Source organism: Anser cygnoides, chromosome 3 (assembly GCF_040182565.1).
Source record: "Anser cygnoides isolate HZ-2024a breed goose chromosome 3, Taihu_goose_T2T_genome, whole genome shotgun sequence".
NCBI lineage: Eukaryota > Metazoa > Chordata > Aves > Anseriformes > Anatidae > Anser > Anser cygnoides.
Window position 1 is genome coordinate 20416738 of NC_089875.1, and position 15063 is coordinate 20431800.

General features: G+C 43.9%; 1 protein-coding gene across 1 annotated transcript in view; it reads left to right on the plus strand.

Annotated features, from left to right (window-relative positions):
• Positions 1-5801: 5801 nt before the first annotated feature.
• The window catches only part of SMYD2 (SET and MYND domain containing 2), a 28921-nt gene continuing 19659 nt past the window's right edge, over positions 5802-15063 (plus strand). Inside the window, exons 1-2 of the mRNA XM_048057473.2 lie at positions 5802-6106; positions 8994-9057. Coding sequence (XP_047913430.1) covers positions 5925-6106; positions 8994-9057 — 246 coding nt within the window. The 5' untranslated portion in view covers positions 5802-5924. The remainder of the gene's footprint in view (positions 6107-8993; positions 9058-15063) is intronic.

Below are 15063 nucleotides of genomic sequence, written 5' to 3' on the forward strand. Positions count from 1 at the left end.
TCTCTGCTTGGGAACAGCCTGACCATCCACAGAGCCAGGGCACCTCTGGGTGTTTTGTCTGGGTATCAACACCGGGCAATGTCAATACTGTCAACACGTCAACCACCCATGGCACAGATGAGGAAGACAGCAGGACGACAGATTTTGTATGTCATGCCCAGGCCCCTCCAGGGTTGGGGAAACCAGTGATAAGCCGTGCTGGCAGCCCCTACCAAAACACACTTTCACCCCGATCTCCCACCTTGCAGGTTATCTCCTGAAAGCGATTAACTGCACTTTTCCTCTATTGAAAGGCAGCGCTTCCCAGTTCCTGCTGAGTTTTTACCTTCACACTTAATCTCCGGTTTGCAAAGAATAATACAGACCTGCCCTCACCTGCTGAAAAGGTGCAGTTCTCTGACCCCAAAGCCACCCCTAAACTGCCAAGAGTCCAGCAGCAGCAGCTGCCTAGCTGCCAGCAGGACAGAGTTTAGGGTGAGCCCTGAAATCTGCCCACAAAGCCTATTAAAGCAGTTTAGGCTGAGTTTTTTGTTGCTTGGATGGCAGCGTGGGACATGGTTCAGCTTCCCCAGCTGGGCTGCTGTCAGTACCTGCACTGGCCAGCTGAAAGTATCGAAGGCTTTTTGGAAACATTAAAAAAAAAAAAAAAAAAGACAAGGTTAGTAAACCAGATCTCTCTGGAAATAATTGCATTAAATATAGAAGAGGTTATATGCGGTTTCCTTTGTCCTTTCTCTCCCCATGGGCTGGTGGCCTATGTTACTCCTTGTACCTGCCCTGTAGCTGATTTCATTGTTTATTCCGCGCTCACCCCTCAGTTTGCTGGGGGCCCTGTGACTCCGCCAGTGACTCCCTGCTCTGTTTCCAAGTTCAAAACCTCTCTGGCTAAAGTCTGCGGTGACACGTAACACAACAAGACAGCTTTCAGCACAGGGTGTGCAGCAGATCCTGGAGAATACCATCTGCGGGTTAGCAGTACAATTTCTGGAAGATTAAGTATTAAACCTAACTAAAAGTGACTAACAGGGATAGATCTTTTCCTGTCAAATGCTCACAGCTTTCTGTCAAGCACTTCCAAGGTTGTGAGTGAAGGTGAATGGCTCTACTTCTAAAGACTCCTTAATTTTAAGAAATTCAAAGAGCAGACACGACACTTTGTTCTTTGACTTTCTTAAACCCAAACCCTACTTCAGATCCTTTCATGAGCTATCGTCTTTCATATTTAAAGCATACGGAACGGAAGTTAAAAAAAAAAAAAAAAAGACAGAGGGGATGAGAAGTGTAAGTCTCTGCAGATGTAAGGTATCATTTAGCAACGTATCATTTTATCACCCAATCCTGCCAGGCCCCCAACACATCCTGTGGGGTACAGGATCCTCCCCTTGTCTTGTATGAGCAGTGGGAACTGAGAGTACTCAGGTCTTCTGCGGGTTGCTTAAATCTTCCTGGTATTGGACCTTTATTCAGCAATTGCATGCATAGTTATATGGATAAAGCCCCGAGAATTGTCATAAACTGATTAACAAGTCTGCATTTTGCAATACACAATATTTATTTAGGCACTCAAATGGATTTATAAAAATCCATGTTCAGATTCTCTGATGAACACACAGATAAAACAGGTAGAGCCAAAAGAGAATGTTTTATTTAAAGGTTTTGTATAAATATAGAAAAAAAGGGGGGACAGGATAAATACAGGATAAATACAGAATAAATACAGGATAAATAGGATAACTCCTAACAAAGTACTTACAAAACTGTTTTCATTAATAACTTATCAAACCAGTTTTATTTCTTGAAAAGCTCCGAAGTAAGTTAAAAGCTGCGCCGGCAGCTGGTTGAATTTCTCCTGAAGGGTTTGGATGGGGCTGCAGGCCGCTGGTGAATTTCACTCTTGTGAATTAATTCATGCATTATCTCTTGGAAAGCTCATTTTTTCAGAGTGGAATAAAGCCTATTTAGTAAATTATTATTTTTGTTTTTAAAACTAAATGACTGTTTATTAAAAAAGAAAGCGACTAAAATTCAAATTTTTCCTCATTACCTGAGGCATAATCAAATTGTCAGCTGTTCAGCAAGGATGATAATGTGGAACAGGAGTGTGATAACATTTGCCATCATCCCAGCTGGTTCCCCCAAAAAAGAAATCTCCTCACAAGCTCCTAACTGGTGAACCCACACAATTTTTGAGGAGCATATGACCTAGCACAAGGTATGATTTAGAAGTAATCATAGATAGATAATGCATGTGAGTTGTTAGACCTCTTTTTTTATTATTATTATTATTATTTATTTGGTCACAACATTATTTGAAACAGAAATTAAAACCTGACTTAATTAAAGGAGGTAAGAATTTGTCATTGACTTCAGAGTGACCATTATTTCACTACTGGAGTACTGGAGTATATAATGCCATGCTTCCAGATTTCAGAAGCAAACACTGGATCATTTAATTTTACCAGTGCCTACAGGTACTAATGTAGAAGGAAAAAAGCCGAGAACTTTTCAAAGCAGTTTACAATGTTATAGAAAGATCCAGCAACTGAAAAGGAAACTGGGCACATTTATGTGAGAAATAAAACATGCTTAGTAGCATTTCAGAAAAACAAACAAACAAAAAAACACTTATTAATGACACTTTGAAATCAAGACTGGGTGTTTCCTACAAGTTTTGGTCTCCTTCAAGCAGGAATTAATTCAAGGAATTCAGTAGCTGGTGCAGCATAAGATGTCAGAGGAGATGGATGTATAAGCTGTGACACTATTTGTCTATCTATAATGGAGCCATCTATTAATCAAACTGGATTGAACACAAGGGCAGTTTCCCAGTTAATGCTAATTCATTCATATAGTGAATACATTATCGATTATTATTTTTAAATATACTTTGTTGTAGAAATGCCTATAATTAAGTCTAGACCTTTGAGCTAGACTACCATGAGCTACATTGAGCCGGGATACAAAGAGTAAATGGCAGCCCTCACTTGCGCAATGTGGTAGTTGGTTAGTCAATTAAATACGGCTTTTACTATTCCAACTGGATACGCTCACTCCATGCCTGACATGTGTAAATCTGCAGTGGGCCACGATTAGCATTTAGCCCAGCGCTACAGGATGATAGCATACTTTTCAGTCATTGAACCCATTTTCATTGATCACTCTTTCCTTGTAAAAAGGTGATGTTTTAGCTAATTCAAATAATGCCGGCCTATAAAGATACATTATTTTTGCAATGGCTCTAATTGTTTCATCATGTTATATTTCATCCTTTACACTGCAGCACTTCCAAATTCTGATTCTCTGGGTGGCCCTTACAAATAGTTGAGCTCACGCAGCTGGTGAGGTGCTTCACAGCCAAAAATGTGATGGGGCTAGGACAGATGTGGCTACACCTACTTAGGGACATTGTCAGAGCACTTTTGCAAGCTAATTTCTTATTTCAAGTTAGGTTCTTCAACGTTCCTCTTTTATTTCCATTTTACTGCTTTACTTTCTTGTGGAAATTTTGAGCATCAAGTTTTAACCTGGGTGTTTAGTCAAAAAGGAGCTTACCAAAGATTTACTGTACAAATAATTTAACATAAAACTAAATACACAGATACTAATAGCAGAGATTACATCCTTTAGAGGCTTACATCAGTCTATGCTGCTCATGAACTACAAGTGGCACCAGAAACATTTTCATTCTCTTCAGTGCTTTACTCATATTTCTGAAAGGAATATTCTTTTGGTGCTATATCAGGGTATTGTAAAACCGATAATTGCATGCAGCATACTTGTGCACAAAACAATAACATTTTATTAACACAGACAGCTTTAGCTGTTTCTCTTGGGTTGCGTTTTATAGCATACTGAATTTCAATAATAGATTTATTCTTAATGTTAGTAATTATTTTGAATAAAATCAGTGTTTTTTTTTTTCTTTTCCTTGGAGTATAAATTTTGTTATATTTACAACATGGCTGTTGATGTGATATTCAGACTTGTAGGTGTGACAGCAACACGGACTTGCAACAACAGGGCCTTGTTTGTTTCTTTGCTGCTTAATTTCTTTATTATCAAGAGAAGCCTAACTCTTTATGCTGGCTGATTATGACAGTTTCCCATTAATTCCATAGGACTTTTTGTGCTCAGACTACTGGATATTATCCAAAAGCTCCAGGACAGGGCAGTCAACTTTCCATTCTCCACTCCATGACCTGGGAGCCACAAACCATGGATGACAACACTGGACTGGCTGAGGCCCTGACATGACTCAAGGCAGGGGGTGAGCTGGCCAGCTCTGGAGATGCCTTCCCCTGACTCGTTTTGTGATCTCTTGCCCATCCCACCATCCTTGGTGGCCTTGCTGCCCCATACTACCAGGCATATGGCCAATCCCCTGCTGTTGCAGCCCTGCAGTGCCTGAGGTAAACCAGGATGGGTGCTGGGGGGACCCGGACAGCACCTTGCCCTAGTTAGGAAGCAGGCCATGAAACCAGCAGCCAGATCTGAGCAGCAACTGTCCATGATTCTGTGGCCTAAGACTTGTGTCTTCGGAGGCCCTACTGCTCTAGCCGGGGGCTCTGGTGTTGGCAGTGCTAAACCTGGAGCTGGGGGTCAGCCTCTTCTCACAGATAACTAGTGATAGGAGTAGAGGGAAAGGCCTCAAGTTGAGGCAGGGAAGGTTTAGGTTGGAAATGAGGAGACATTTCTTCTCAGAAAGAGCAGTCAGGCATTGGAATGGGTTGCCCAGGGAGGTGGTGGAGTCACCGTCCTTGGCGGTGTTCAAGGAAAGGTTGGACATGGTTTAGTGGGTGACATTGGTGGTAGGGTGATGGTTGGACCAGATGATCTTGGAGGTTTCTTCCAACCTTAATGATTCTATGATTCCCTCTAGTCCCATCGCTGGTTATCTGCAAGAAGAGACCAACCCCCAGCTCCCCACACCTTCCTTTCAGGCAATCGTAGCGAGCAATAAGGTCTCCTCTGAGCCTCTTCTCCAGGCTAAACAACCCCAGTTCCCTCAGCTGCTCCTCACAGGACTTGTGTTCCAGGACCTTCACCAGCTTCATAGCCCTTCTCTGGACATGTTCCAGGGCCTTGATGTCCTTCTTGTACTGAGGGGCCCCAAACTGAACACGGTACTAGAGATGCAGCCTCACCAGAGCCGAGTACAGGTGACGATCACCTCCCTGGTCCTCTTGGCTACACTGTTCCTGATACAAGACAGGATGCTGTTGGCCTTCTTGGCCACCTAGGCACACTGCTGGCTCATATTCAGGCATGCACCAGTCAGCACCCCCAGATCCTTTTCCTCTGCAGCTTTCCAGACATTCTGCCCCAAGCCTGTAGTGCTGCATGGGGTTGTTGTAACCAATGGCCTCAAGTTGAGGCAGGGGAGGTTCAGGTTTGAAATGAGGAGACATTTCTTCTCAGAAAGAGCAGTCAGGCACTGGGACGGGTTGCCCAGGGAGGTGGTGGAGTCCCCATCCCTGGGGGTGTTCAAGGAAAGGTTGTACCTGGTGCTTAGGGACACAGTTTAGTGGGTGATATTGGTAGTAGGGTGATGGTTGGACCAGATGATCTTGAAGGTCTCTTCCAACCTTAATGATTCTAGGATTCTATAATGACCAGACAACCCATTCCAGGCTCGCTGCTCACAGCCTGGCTCCCGAGTAGGGCTTTCCACGGCGTGCAGCCTCGCCCCCTAGCACCGAGGCCCCCCTGTGCCTTCCCCGGGGCGGGTGGGCGACTTCCCGGGCGCCCCGCCCGGCGCCGCCGGGTTACGGGCGGCTGCGCCCCGGCCGCCCGGAGGAGGCGCTCGGCGCCGGCCCTGCCACCGGGCGGGACCCGGCCGCGGCCTTCCCGGGCGCCCGCTGCCGGCGTTGCCGGCCCGGGTCCCGCTTCCCTCAGCGATCCCGGCTCCCCTTCCCCGCGGCGGGATGCGCTCGGAGGCGGCGCCGCAGCCGGGCGGGCTGGAGCGGTTCGCCAGCCCCGGCAAGGGCCGGGGGCTGCGGGCGCGGCGGCGCTACGCCGTGGGGGAGCTGCTCTTCGACTGCCCGGCCTACACCGCCGTGCTGGCCGTGGGCGAGCGGGGCAGCCACTGCGACGGCTGCTTCGCCAGGTAGGGCGGCGGGACGGGGGGGCCGGGGCGGCTGAAATGAAAATCATCTTTTATTTTGTGGTACTGCCTGCTGGCGGTGCCTCCCCCCCGGCTCGCCGCGGGAGCAAAGCTTGCCTCCCCTGCCGCGGTGCCGTGGGGAAAGGCGGTGCTTCAAGCTGCTTTTCCTCGCTGAAGAGGTCCGGAAAACGAGGGGAAGCAACAAAAAATAAAGTTTCGCTGTTGCTTGTACGCTCACAGTCGGTTAGATGCACGGGTGACTTCTTGTGGGATGTTTAAGTGAATCCCTCCGGTTTTGTAGCGGCGTAACGTGCTCCCATTTTGATGAGGTTTGACAGGGGAGGAAGGGGCTGTGATTGCCAAATTCATGCTTTGCGTTTCCGCGTTGCGAATGCCTTATCTGCGTAGCGCTTCCTCTGTGTCCAAACCCGTAGTTTTTTGGTGTTTTTACGAAGGCCGAGCGCAGGCAGCACGATGAGATGAGAGGCTCGTCACCGCAGGGCCACGAGCATTTCCCAACCCGAGGCCGTTTCACAGCTCCGACAGCCTGCGTGCGGCCCCAGCCTGCTGCTGCCTCCAGCTTCCCTCCCCGGCTGTGTGCCAGGCAGCGTGAAGGAGCCCCGCTGGTATTCCTCTGGTTGCCATTGACCTCTCGATGACAGCCACCGAAGCAAAAAATATACTGGTTTTGGCTTAACCTTAGAAAGTTAGTCACAGACATCACACCGTTGCTCTTAATTTTCAAAACCAGTAGGGTTTTTTTTGCAAGCCCGCTGAGGAAGCGCAGTGCCTGACTGGTTATAACTCAGAGCACATGGTAGTGGGTGCCCCAGTAAAAGAAAGCCACTGTTGGGCTTTTAGTCTTGTTATCAGTAAGTGCTGCATGCATGTGTAGACTGAGAAGCAGACCAAAGAATATAATTACTACACTCTAACAGGTCTTTTCGTCTCTTGTCCTGTCATCTCAGCTCACTTATGCTTTTCATTTTCTTCTCTTTTATCTTGATCTTGTCCATTTTCTTTCTGCTTTACATCACCTACTTATGTTACCTATTCACTTTACTCTCTTTCTTTCGTTGCATATGAGCACCTAGTGAAGCCAGTGAATTAAATCCCATTAATTCGAAAATACTGTAGAACTGAGATGATTTCCCCCTCCTTCACACCTGTGTCTTTAGCTAGCCCCGTAGTTTCTTTCTTTTTTTTTTTCTTCTTGTGTCTAACCATAAATTTCCTTTTGTCAAAGAAACTGGCTCTTTGCCTGTCACATCCAGAAAATTTCCCTCTGGAACGGATACTTTCCATTCTCAGTTGACGTGGAATAATATCGTAGTGATAATAGTTACCTAAGAATACTTAGGTCTCAGGGAATAACTTTTAAAGATCATCAGGGACAGTGTATTTAAATGCTGCTTAATCTCCATGCCAGCTTCTCCCATGAAGTTCTGGAGGAGCACAGTGATCATGGAAAACACACTGAATGCAGTACCACAGGAGTTGCAGTGCAGTAGTCCAAAACCTATTTCACTCCGGAGTGATGTTCCTGTAGAAGGAAAAAATCTCACTGATGTGTGTAACTGGATCTGTCTGTGCTCAGAAACAATATCTGCTGCCTGTTGCACTACAACTGAAGTAGAAATAAACTAGCATATATAACCAAAAAAAGGGCCTGATTTTAACTCTATTCTTTGAAATTGCAGTGTTAGGAAGGTTGTGGGGCCAGCCCTGGGCTTGCAAAGAGATGTTTTCTGTGCCATCTTAAGACCGTTGTAGTAAAATTGACAGATTGAGACTCGAAAGATGTATTTGTGTCTGGTGATATTTGTTACTTTAAATAGGCAGCTGCACTCAAGGTACGTGCTGTCAGCCAGCAGTCGTGATGTTAGCCTGCCACACTGGTGTCTTCACTGTCTGCTTTGCCTAGGCCTTGCAGACTCCACATGACAGTGACCTCTGTGAAATGCTGTTCGCTGTCATGTTGGATGAGGACACTTGCCCCTGTTTTACTCAAATGTGCACCTTATAAAAGTTATCTCAGTTTAAGACAAATTTTGTTGCAACTTATACTGGGTGTGTATACATTTTAAGTTATTTGGTACCACAGAGATCTCTACTTCTGTCACATCAAAATGTCACATGTTGGGTGACACATTGTATTTTTGATAGGTCCTGCTACAGCACATGTACCTTGAAGCAGAGAAGGACCTTCATTTTGGCAGTTCCCTGTGCTGGGATACACGCAGATATTAAAAAGTGCAAGCCTTAGGTGACCTTAGAATACACAGCTGTCCCAGCAGCCGTTAGCAGGACAGGACAGTAAGAAGCTGTGTGGTGACAGATGATACAGATTATTTCGTATTTTAACATGTTTTCTTGGTGTTGGGAGGTGATTACTCACAAAACAGCAATCATGCTTTCTGTGGCCAGACAGAGAAGGAATGAAACTGGAAGAGCAGAAGCAAAAAGTTAATATTGGTGAGCAACTATATGGAACAAGAGGGAAGTTTTGAAAATGAGGAAGAGTTAGCTACAGGCATGCAGCTTGCAGTGGCAAAAAAAAATGATACTGTCAGTCCAGCAGCATAGCATCACACATTTCCAAACCTGGTAATTTAGGACAACAGAGTTGCTTTTGCATAATAACAGATGTTAGGGAAAAAAAAGCTTTTGAAACTCTAAACAAATCAAAATGGTGTCTGCTGTCCAAAGGTGGAAGCTGCATTTTTCTGAAGGAAATACAATTTTTGCTGTGAAATCTTTGCTATACTCGGTTGATTGTGGTGTTACTAGATTAGTCCCCAGTAAGTGGTGCATCTCTGTTAGTGATACAGGATACACTTGTATTTCACTCAGCTTTATTGAATAGAACAACTTCTCTTTTCTTTTTAAGGAAAGAAGGATTGTCCAAGTGTGGAAGATGCAAGCAGGCCTTTTACTGCGATGTGGAATGTCAGGTATGGCAATGCAATTTGTGAGGATGCGGGGAATGCTGAACACAATTTTTTGTGTGTCATTAGTTGTAGTTGTCATTAGTTGCCTCTAGTTGTAATTCTGGGTAATAGTAGGCCAGGCAGCTTCAACATCCCACAGATGCTGACCATGGAGTTGTACGTTGGACAGTTACAGGATTTGGACGTGGCCTGCGTGAGTCTTTCAAGATCAGTAGCTCCAGGGCTTGGTACCACTGAGACTCTGATTAGAGCTGCCTGTCAGCCCACTAATTATGTCTGTATTAGTTCTTTTTTTTAAGCACAAACCAGATAATTTAACAATAGCTCACTAAGCTGGTAGGAGAGTCTGTGTCTAAGGAAAAAAATCAAATCACTAAATATCTATATTAAGATCTTAAGGGCCTTCTTTTTAAAGAATCTTTGCAAATATTGTGGGTGGCTGCAACTGACAGTAGTCAAAACCGTTTGAAAACTGCCATGCTTTCTCTCTAACTCACTTATTCTGGCATTCTTTTATATGCTTTGTATTTTAAAAACCTCACAAAGTAGAATATAAGTGTGCACCAGAGTGAAGCAATATGAAGACTTCCAAAACATTTGTTCTAATTACATTTTTACTTACTGGAATAGGTATCTTTCAAAAAATATTTTTCCACAATCTAGTACCCCGAATGCTTTTATTTCAAGGCTGTATCTTATTGTCCCATTGTGCAAGCTGTAATGTTCTCCTTCTGTTGCCTCCCCCACCTTCCAGCTTTCCTACACTTAGTACGTTGTGAGTGAAACAAATGGCCTTTTTGGTTTTGAAGCAGCATTTGCACTCAAAATGCTTCAAAGAAATAAGATTTTTTTTACAGTATTTGCAATACTGAAAGACTGTCAGCCAGCAGTTGCACTGGGAAGAAAGGAAACATTTACTGTCTGAGCATTCTTAAAACCCTTGAGAGAAGTCTGGAAGAGTTTTTAAAGACAGTGTAGTGAAAAACCATGATTCATTCATGAGAAATGCTTACTTGGAAGAAATGCTTCCATTTGACATTATTTGTTAGCAAGCTCATAACTAGGCGAGGGAAGGAAATACTTGGAAAAAAAATAATTTGCTGTTTTGCACTTTCTGTCTGAGATTCTGAGTTTCTTCTCTTACCATACAAGAGAAGCAGCAATGGTTTGTGGCTCACAATGGTTTGAGAAGCAGATAGTTGTCATTGCAAGGTTTAGTGAAGAAGGAAAGCTCCTGATTTGTGCCAGGAAATACAGCAAGTAGATATCACGGTGGAAGTACTCAGACTTACTTATGCTGGTCTGCAGACCTTTTACCTACAAGTCCCTTCCTCAGTCCCTCCCTCAGCATCCTTTTGTCTGTCCTGCAACCATGGCAAAGTTTATACTATAAGCACAAGTAGGCTTCTTTTTATTTCCTTTCTTTCCCCCTGAATAAAGTCTTGTCCATGTTTTACTTTCTTAACTCTTTTTTATTTTCCTTATGGTCAGAATTCCCTTTTTATAGCAGGGCATCTTCCAAGAAGATAAAACTGAACAGCTGAAACTGAGTATCCTTAAAACAGCAGGAGATAATGCTCAGCAGAAGTCTGTCTGATATGTTAATGAACTAAATTATTTTCTACCTTTAGGTGGGTGGTATGATCCTTAGGCATAAAGGTGTTTGATGCTGCGATGTCTAGACAGTAGTATGACACGCACTGGTACTAGCAATTTACTCTTACTGATGACATGCGTATGGCTTTCGACTTCTTAGTTGATGTAACATTGTCTTCCATGTGTTGGGCCTTTCTGAGTCGGTCTTAGGAAATTTGTGAATGTTGCTGAGATTGAATTCTTTGACATTATTTCAAAGTTACCTTCGAGCATAATATTCTCTGGAAACTGGTCTCCACTGACTGTACGTGACGCACAGACAATCTGCGCTGTATCTTCATCCCTGTCTTGTTCAAAGGCACTTTTCAGCAGTTCAGGAATTCGTTGTCAGAGCCAAAAAGGACATCTTTGCTTGATACTGAACTTGTAACTCTGGCACGTACAGTAAATATTTCCCTTTTGCCTCCATGGATGTGAGACTTCTTCATGTGATGCTAGTAAGGGCAAGGCTGTACTTGAAAATTGTTGTGTCATTGTTCATTTGTTTTTTATTTTTAGTTAATTTTCTCTGTAAATCCACATCTTCTTTGCTTAGTTCAGCTAGAAATTATATGTACCGTAAAAGGACATGGTATGATGTCAGTTTTGGTTAGTCCCTTGTTATTCTAATAAAACTCCATGCAATTCAGTTTGAGAACTGTTCATTGCATGATGCATTCTGTACGGGATGGAATAACAGTTTCTTCTCAACTTACTCTTTTCTTAAAGACTGGCTATACCATCATTCATTTAAAAGATTTTTTTCTAGTGGTGGTGAGAGGTGGATCAGAAGGAGATGAGAAAGGTGCGAAGTGTGCAGGCAACAGATTTTTTGGATGTCTTTTTCAGAATAATAGATTTTATAATTGCAGACATCTTCCTTTCTCTAGACTACATTTTGATTGAACAAGATTTTTTGTTTTTGTCAGAATAACTTGGTTCTTGAAAGCAAAGTTAGCGACATTGCACGGATTTCCTTGAAGGCATCATTTGGACTGCTGTCTGAAGCCATACAATAGCCTTGTTTTGAGGTTCTTAACACACTTTCCAAGCATTTAATGAACGAAGCGTCACAACGATGTCTGTGGCATTTCTCTTCCTGCAAATGGGGTATAGATGCACAAATATGCACTGACTTGCTGACACAGGTGGTAGAAGGGTGCATCTCCTGCCATATGGCCAGGCATTTAGCACATAGAGTAAGTCCTGCGTTGCAGTGTGATTTCTTTGCCCTGGTCACCAGGGAGAGGTAGCGCTGAGGTGTGAGGGCTTGATCCCAGGGGAAAACAAAGTCTTGCAGTGGTGTAGGGGCTGATTATTTTCGGGCTCGCTCTGTGCATGCACGCTCTGGGCCTGGTGCTGATATGCACCCATTGGCTGTTTTGCTGTATTATTTTGCTTCTAAGACATATAACCTTAAGTCTGATCTGTGTTTGCACAGGCGTGGGTTCAGTTGCAGATGTGGGGCACGTGAGAGTGGAAGTCATCTTCGCTGCCGGACCTTGGTGCCTTGATTTTTCAGTGGGTTGGCTGGGTGCAGCTGAGGATGTAGCCTGAGTTTGCTGCTGCTTTCCTTTCCCAGCCCCTAATCCAGTTCTCCTTTTAAAAGGGTTTGTGAGTTCCAGCTGATTCGTACCAATTCTGCTCTTCACTATTGGCTCCTCAAAGCCCAGGCCTGTTATTATAGTAGTGGCTTTCAGACCCCATCTGCAGCTGTTCAGGTCTTGACTTCTTAAATTATAATAATTTTAGTCAAACAGCAGGAGACCTGTGCTTATCTTTTCTCCTCAGAAATTAGCTGCTGAAACACTCTGAAGAGAAATGTTTTAAGAGGGTTATGTGGCTGCAATTGTGGAACTGGTGAACTTGAACCAGCTACTGGAGCTCCTCTTTCTGTTATTACACATAGCTGTTATTTATCCCAGACAGAGTGGAGATCAGCTAGCCAAAGTGCAGAAAGAGATGTTTTTGTCATGACTTTCCGCATTTGAAATACATTTTGCGTCAAATATTTAGGGGTTACTCTTAACATGTCATGTTAAAGAGTGTTGTAGGTGGTATTTCCAGAGTAAGGGAAACGTGTATTTTTGTCAGCTAGTAAGCCTCAAAATGGAGTTGGAGATCTGGAGGTGGCACTAAGCGGGTGTGTTTTAAATGGGACCTTGCAGAAATTGTCCAATCCTCTTTGGCAAGCTGTAGGAGACATAAAAATCTCGCTGTAGCAATTCTGAGCAAGAGGACTTTGACACTGCAAGGCCCTGGTTAAGCCTGCATTTGGCAAGAGTCCATTCCCCTGCCCAAAATCTTTGTTCTGGGTATTTTTTTTTTGATAAATGTCTCCTGTCAGCATTCTGAACATTAACCCATGGAAGTCAAATACTCTCTCTGGCACAGCGCTCAATAAACGGTGGTAGGGAAGGATGTGAAGGGTGTGTGAAACTCTTGCCTTTGCCACTTGATGAAGGACTGTGTGGATGGCTTTGCTGGAAAATGTCAGGGATCAGGAGATGCCTCACTGAAATTCAGTTAGAGACTAGGATGCCATTGGAGTGGTTATGAGCAGGTTATGAGCATTTGAAGAAGTGGGCTTAACCCCTACACTGGCTTGTCAGGCATTTCTGTCAAGTATTCGTGTGTGTTTCTTCTCGATCAAGTGAAATACAATGGAAAGTTTACATCCTACTGAAAAATTCCGTGTGAGGAAGGAGGTGCCAGGAGATTTGTTTGGGCTTCAGTCTTATTCTTTGAGAATTACGTGTCTTTCTTTTTTTTTTATGCTGAGATACATGTCAGCGTTCTGGGAATTAATCCAGTAGGCCTGGACAGTGGAATCATTTTGAAGAACTCGATGGAGAAGATTGTTTCCATGCTTTGATGTGAAAAGCACAAGGTTTAAAGAGCTTCCGTTCCAAAAATGTTGTCACTTACTCCTAAACGAAGGGAAAAACACTGAGGGTGTAATGAAAATAGGAAGAAAATACCATTAATGTAGCATTAGGGATTCTGCTAGAACAATGCTACCTGTTATAATTCACACTACTTAGAGAAAACCGTGGAAGAGAATGCAAAATACAGTCCTGCTGAGATCGCAGGGAAAGCTGCTGTCACGGGGTTTCCATCCCAGGTATTACTCAGTCCTCAGTGCTCTCTCTTCTTGTAGTGTTTCAGGCTTTTATCTCATTTCACACAATTCAGCCATATCTTGTCCCTTTAACCTCCCTACTAGTTCACATAACTCAGTGTGATTCTGCCTGGGGAAGGATTTTAATTAGCAATGCGTAAAGAAGAAAGGGAACAAACGGGTCTTTCAAAACACTGCTTTGAGACACGCACGGGATTCTGCATTTGATTTTGTTTTATCAGGTAATCTCTCCTGTTTGTATAACCGGCGTGTAGGAGTGCTGGTGGTACAAAACTTGAGCTTCTTTTCCTTCGCTTCTTGCACTCCCAGAAAAAAGGCTGGAGCTGGCAGGTGGTGTGGGTGCGCCAGAAGGGGTGAGAGACGAGGCCTTTACTTTGCAAATCTTCTCTGCGTTAGGGGTCCTGCGGATTCCTAAACAAAGACTAGCAGGAATTTTCCAGAAAGAGTCTTGGGGCATACATAGGAAGGAAGCCTCTGGGGGGGGATGCACTTTGTAGTGTGACAGCTGTAGGACAGTTGAGAGTGTAATTTCACATGACATGATTACAGCGTAATATACTATTTTAGTTTGCCTGGTCTGCACGGCCACGTCCTCTTAGAACAGCTACGCTTTAGCTCCTTTCAGGCAGCCTGTGCACTGTTTTTTAGGGGAGAAATACCATCCTGAGGTATTAAGGACAATGAGGCTGACATTGTGAGGGGCCGAATACCCTTGCAACGTTGCACGGCTTCAAGTTCTGCACGAGGCTGGGGCGGGCGTTCACCTTTCTTTTAATAATAGAATGAACTCCGAAAGCTGCTCGTACACAGAGCAATTAAACGTCCCTTTTCAGTGGAAGTGGAACGTCCCTTTTCAGCTTTCTGCAGGCTACAAGAAGCTTTTCAAGTTTTTACTTTCAATCAATTAGAAATTTGTGGGATTTGTTGTGATTCCATTCCTCTGCTGCTGTTTACCACCAGTTTAAATCTGGTCTGAAAAAAAAAAAATTGGTGCTCCCTCTACAGGCAGAAGACTGTGGGTTTATTCTAAGACACGAAATGTGTCTGGGGAGAGAGAGAGAAATAAATAATTGCACATTGCTTGAATGTAGAAGAAAGAACCTGAACGCACCTAAACAAAGATATAAAATGAAATTTGATGCAGTCTGGGGACAGCCCATGCCCAGCTCTGCTTGCCATTGCAGTGTTAATCGGATTCTGTGCTAATCTTTGAAACTTTCAGTTGCTGTGGA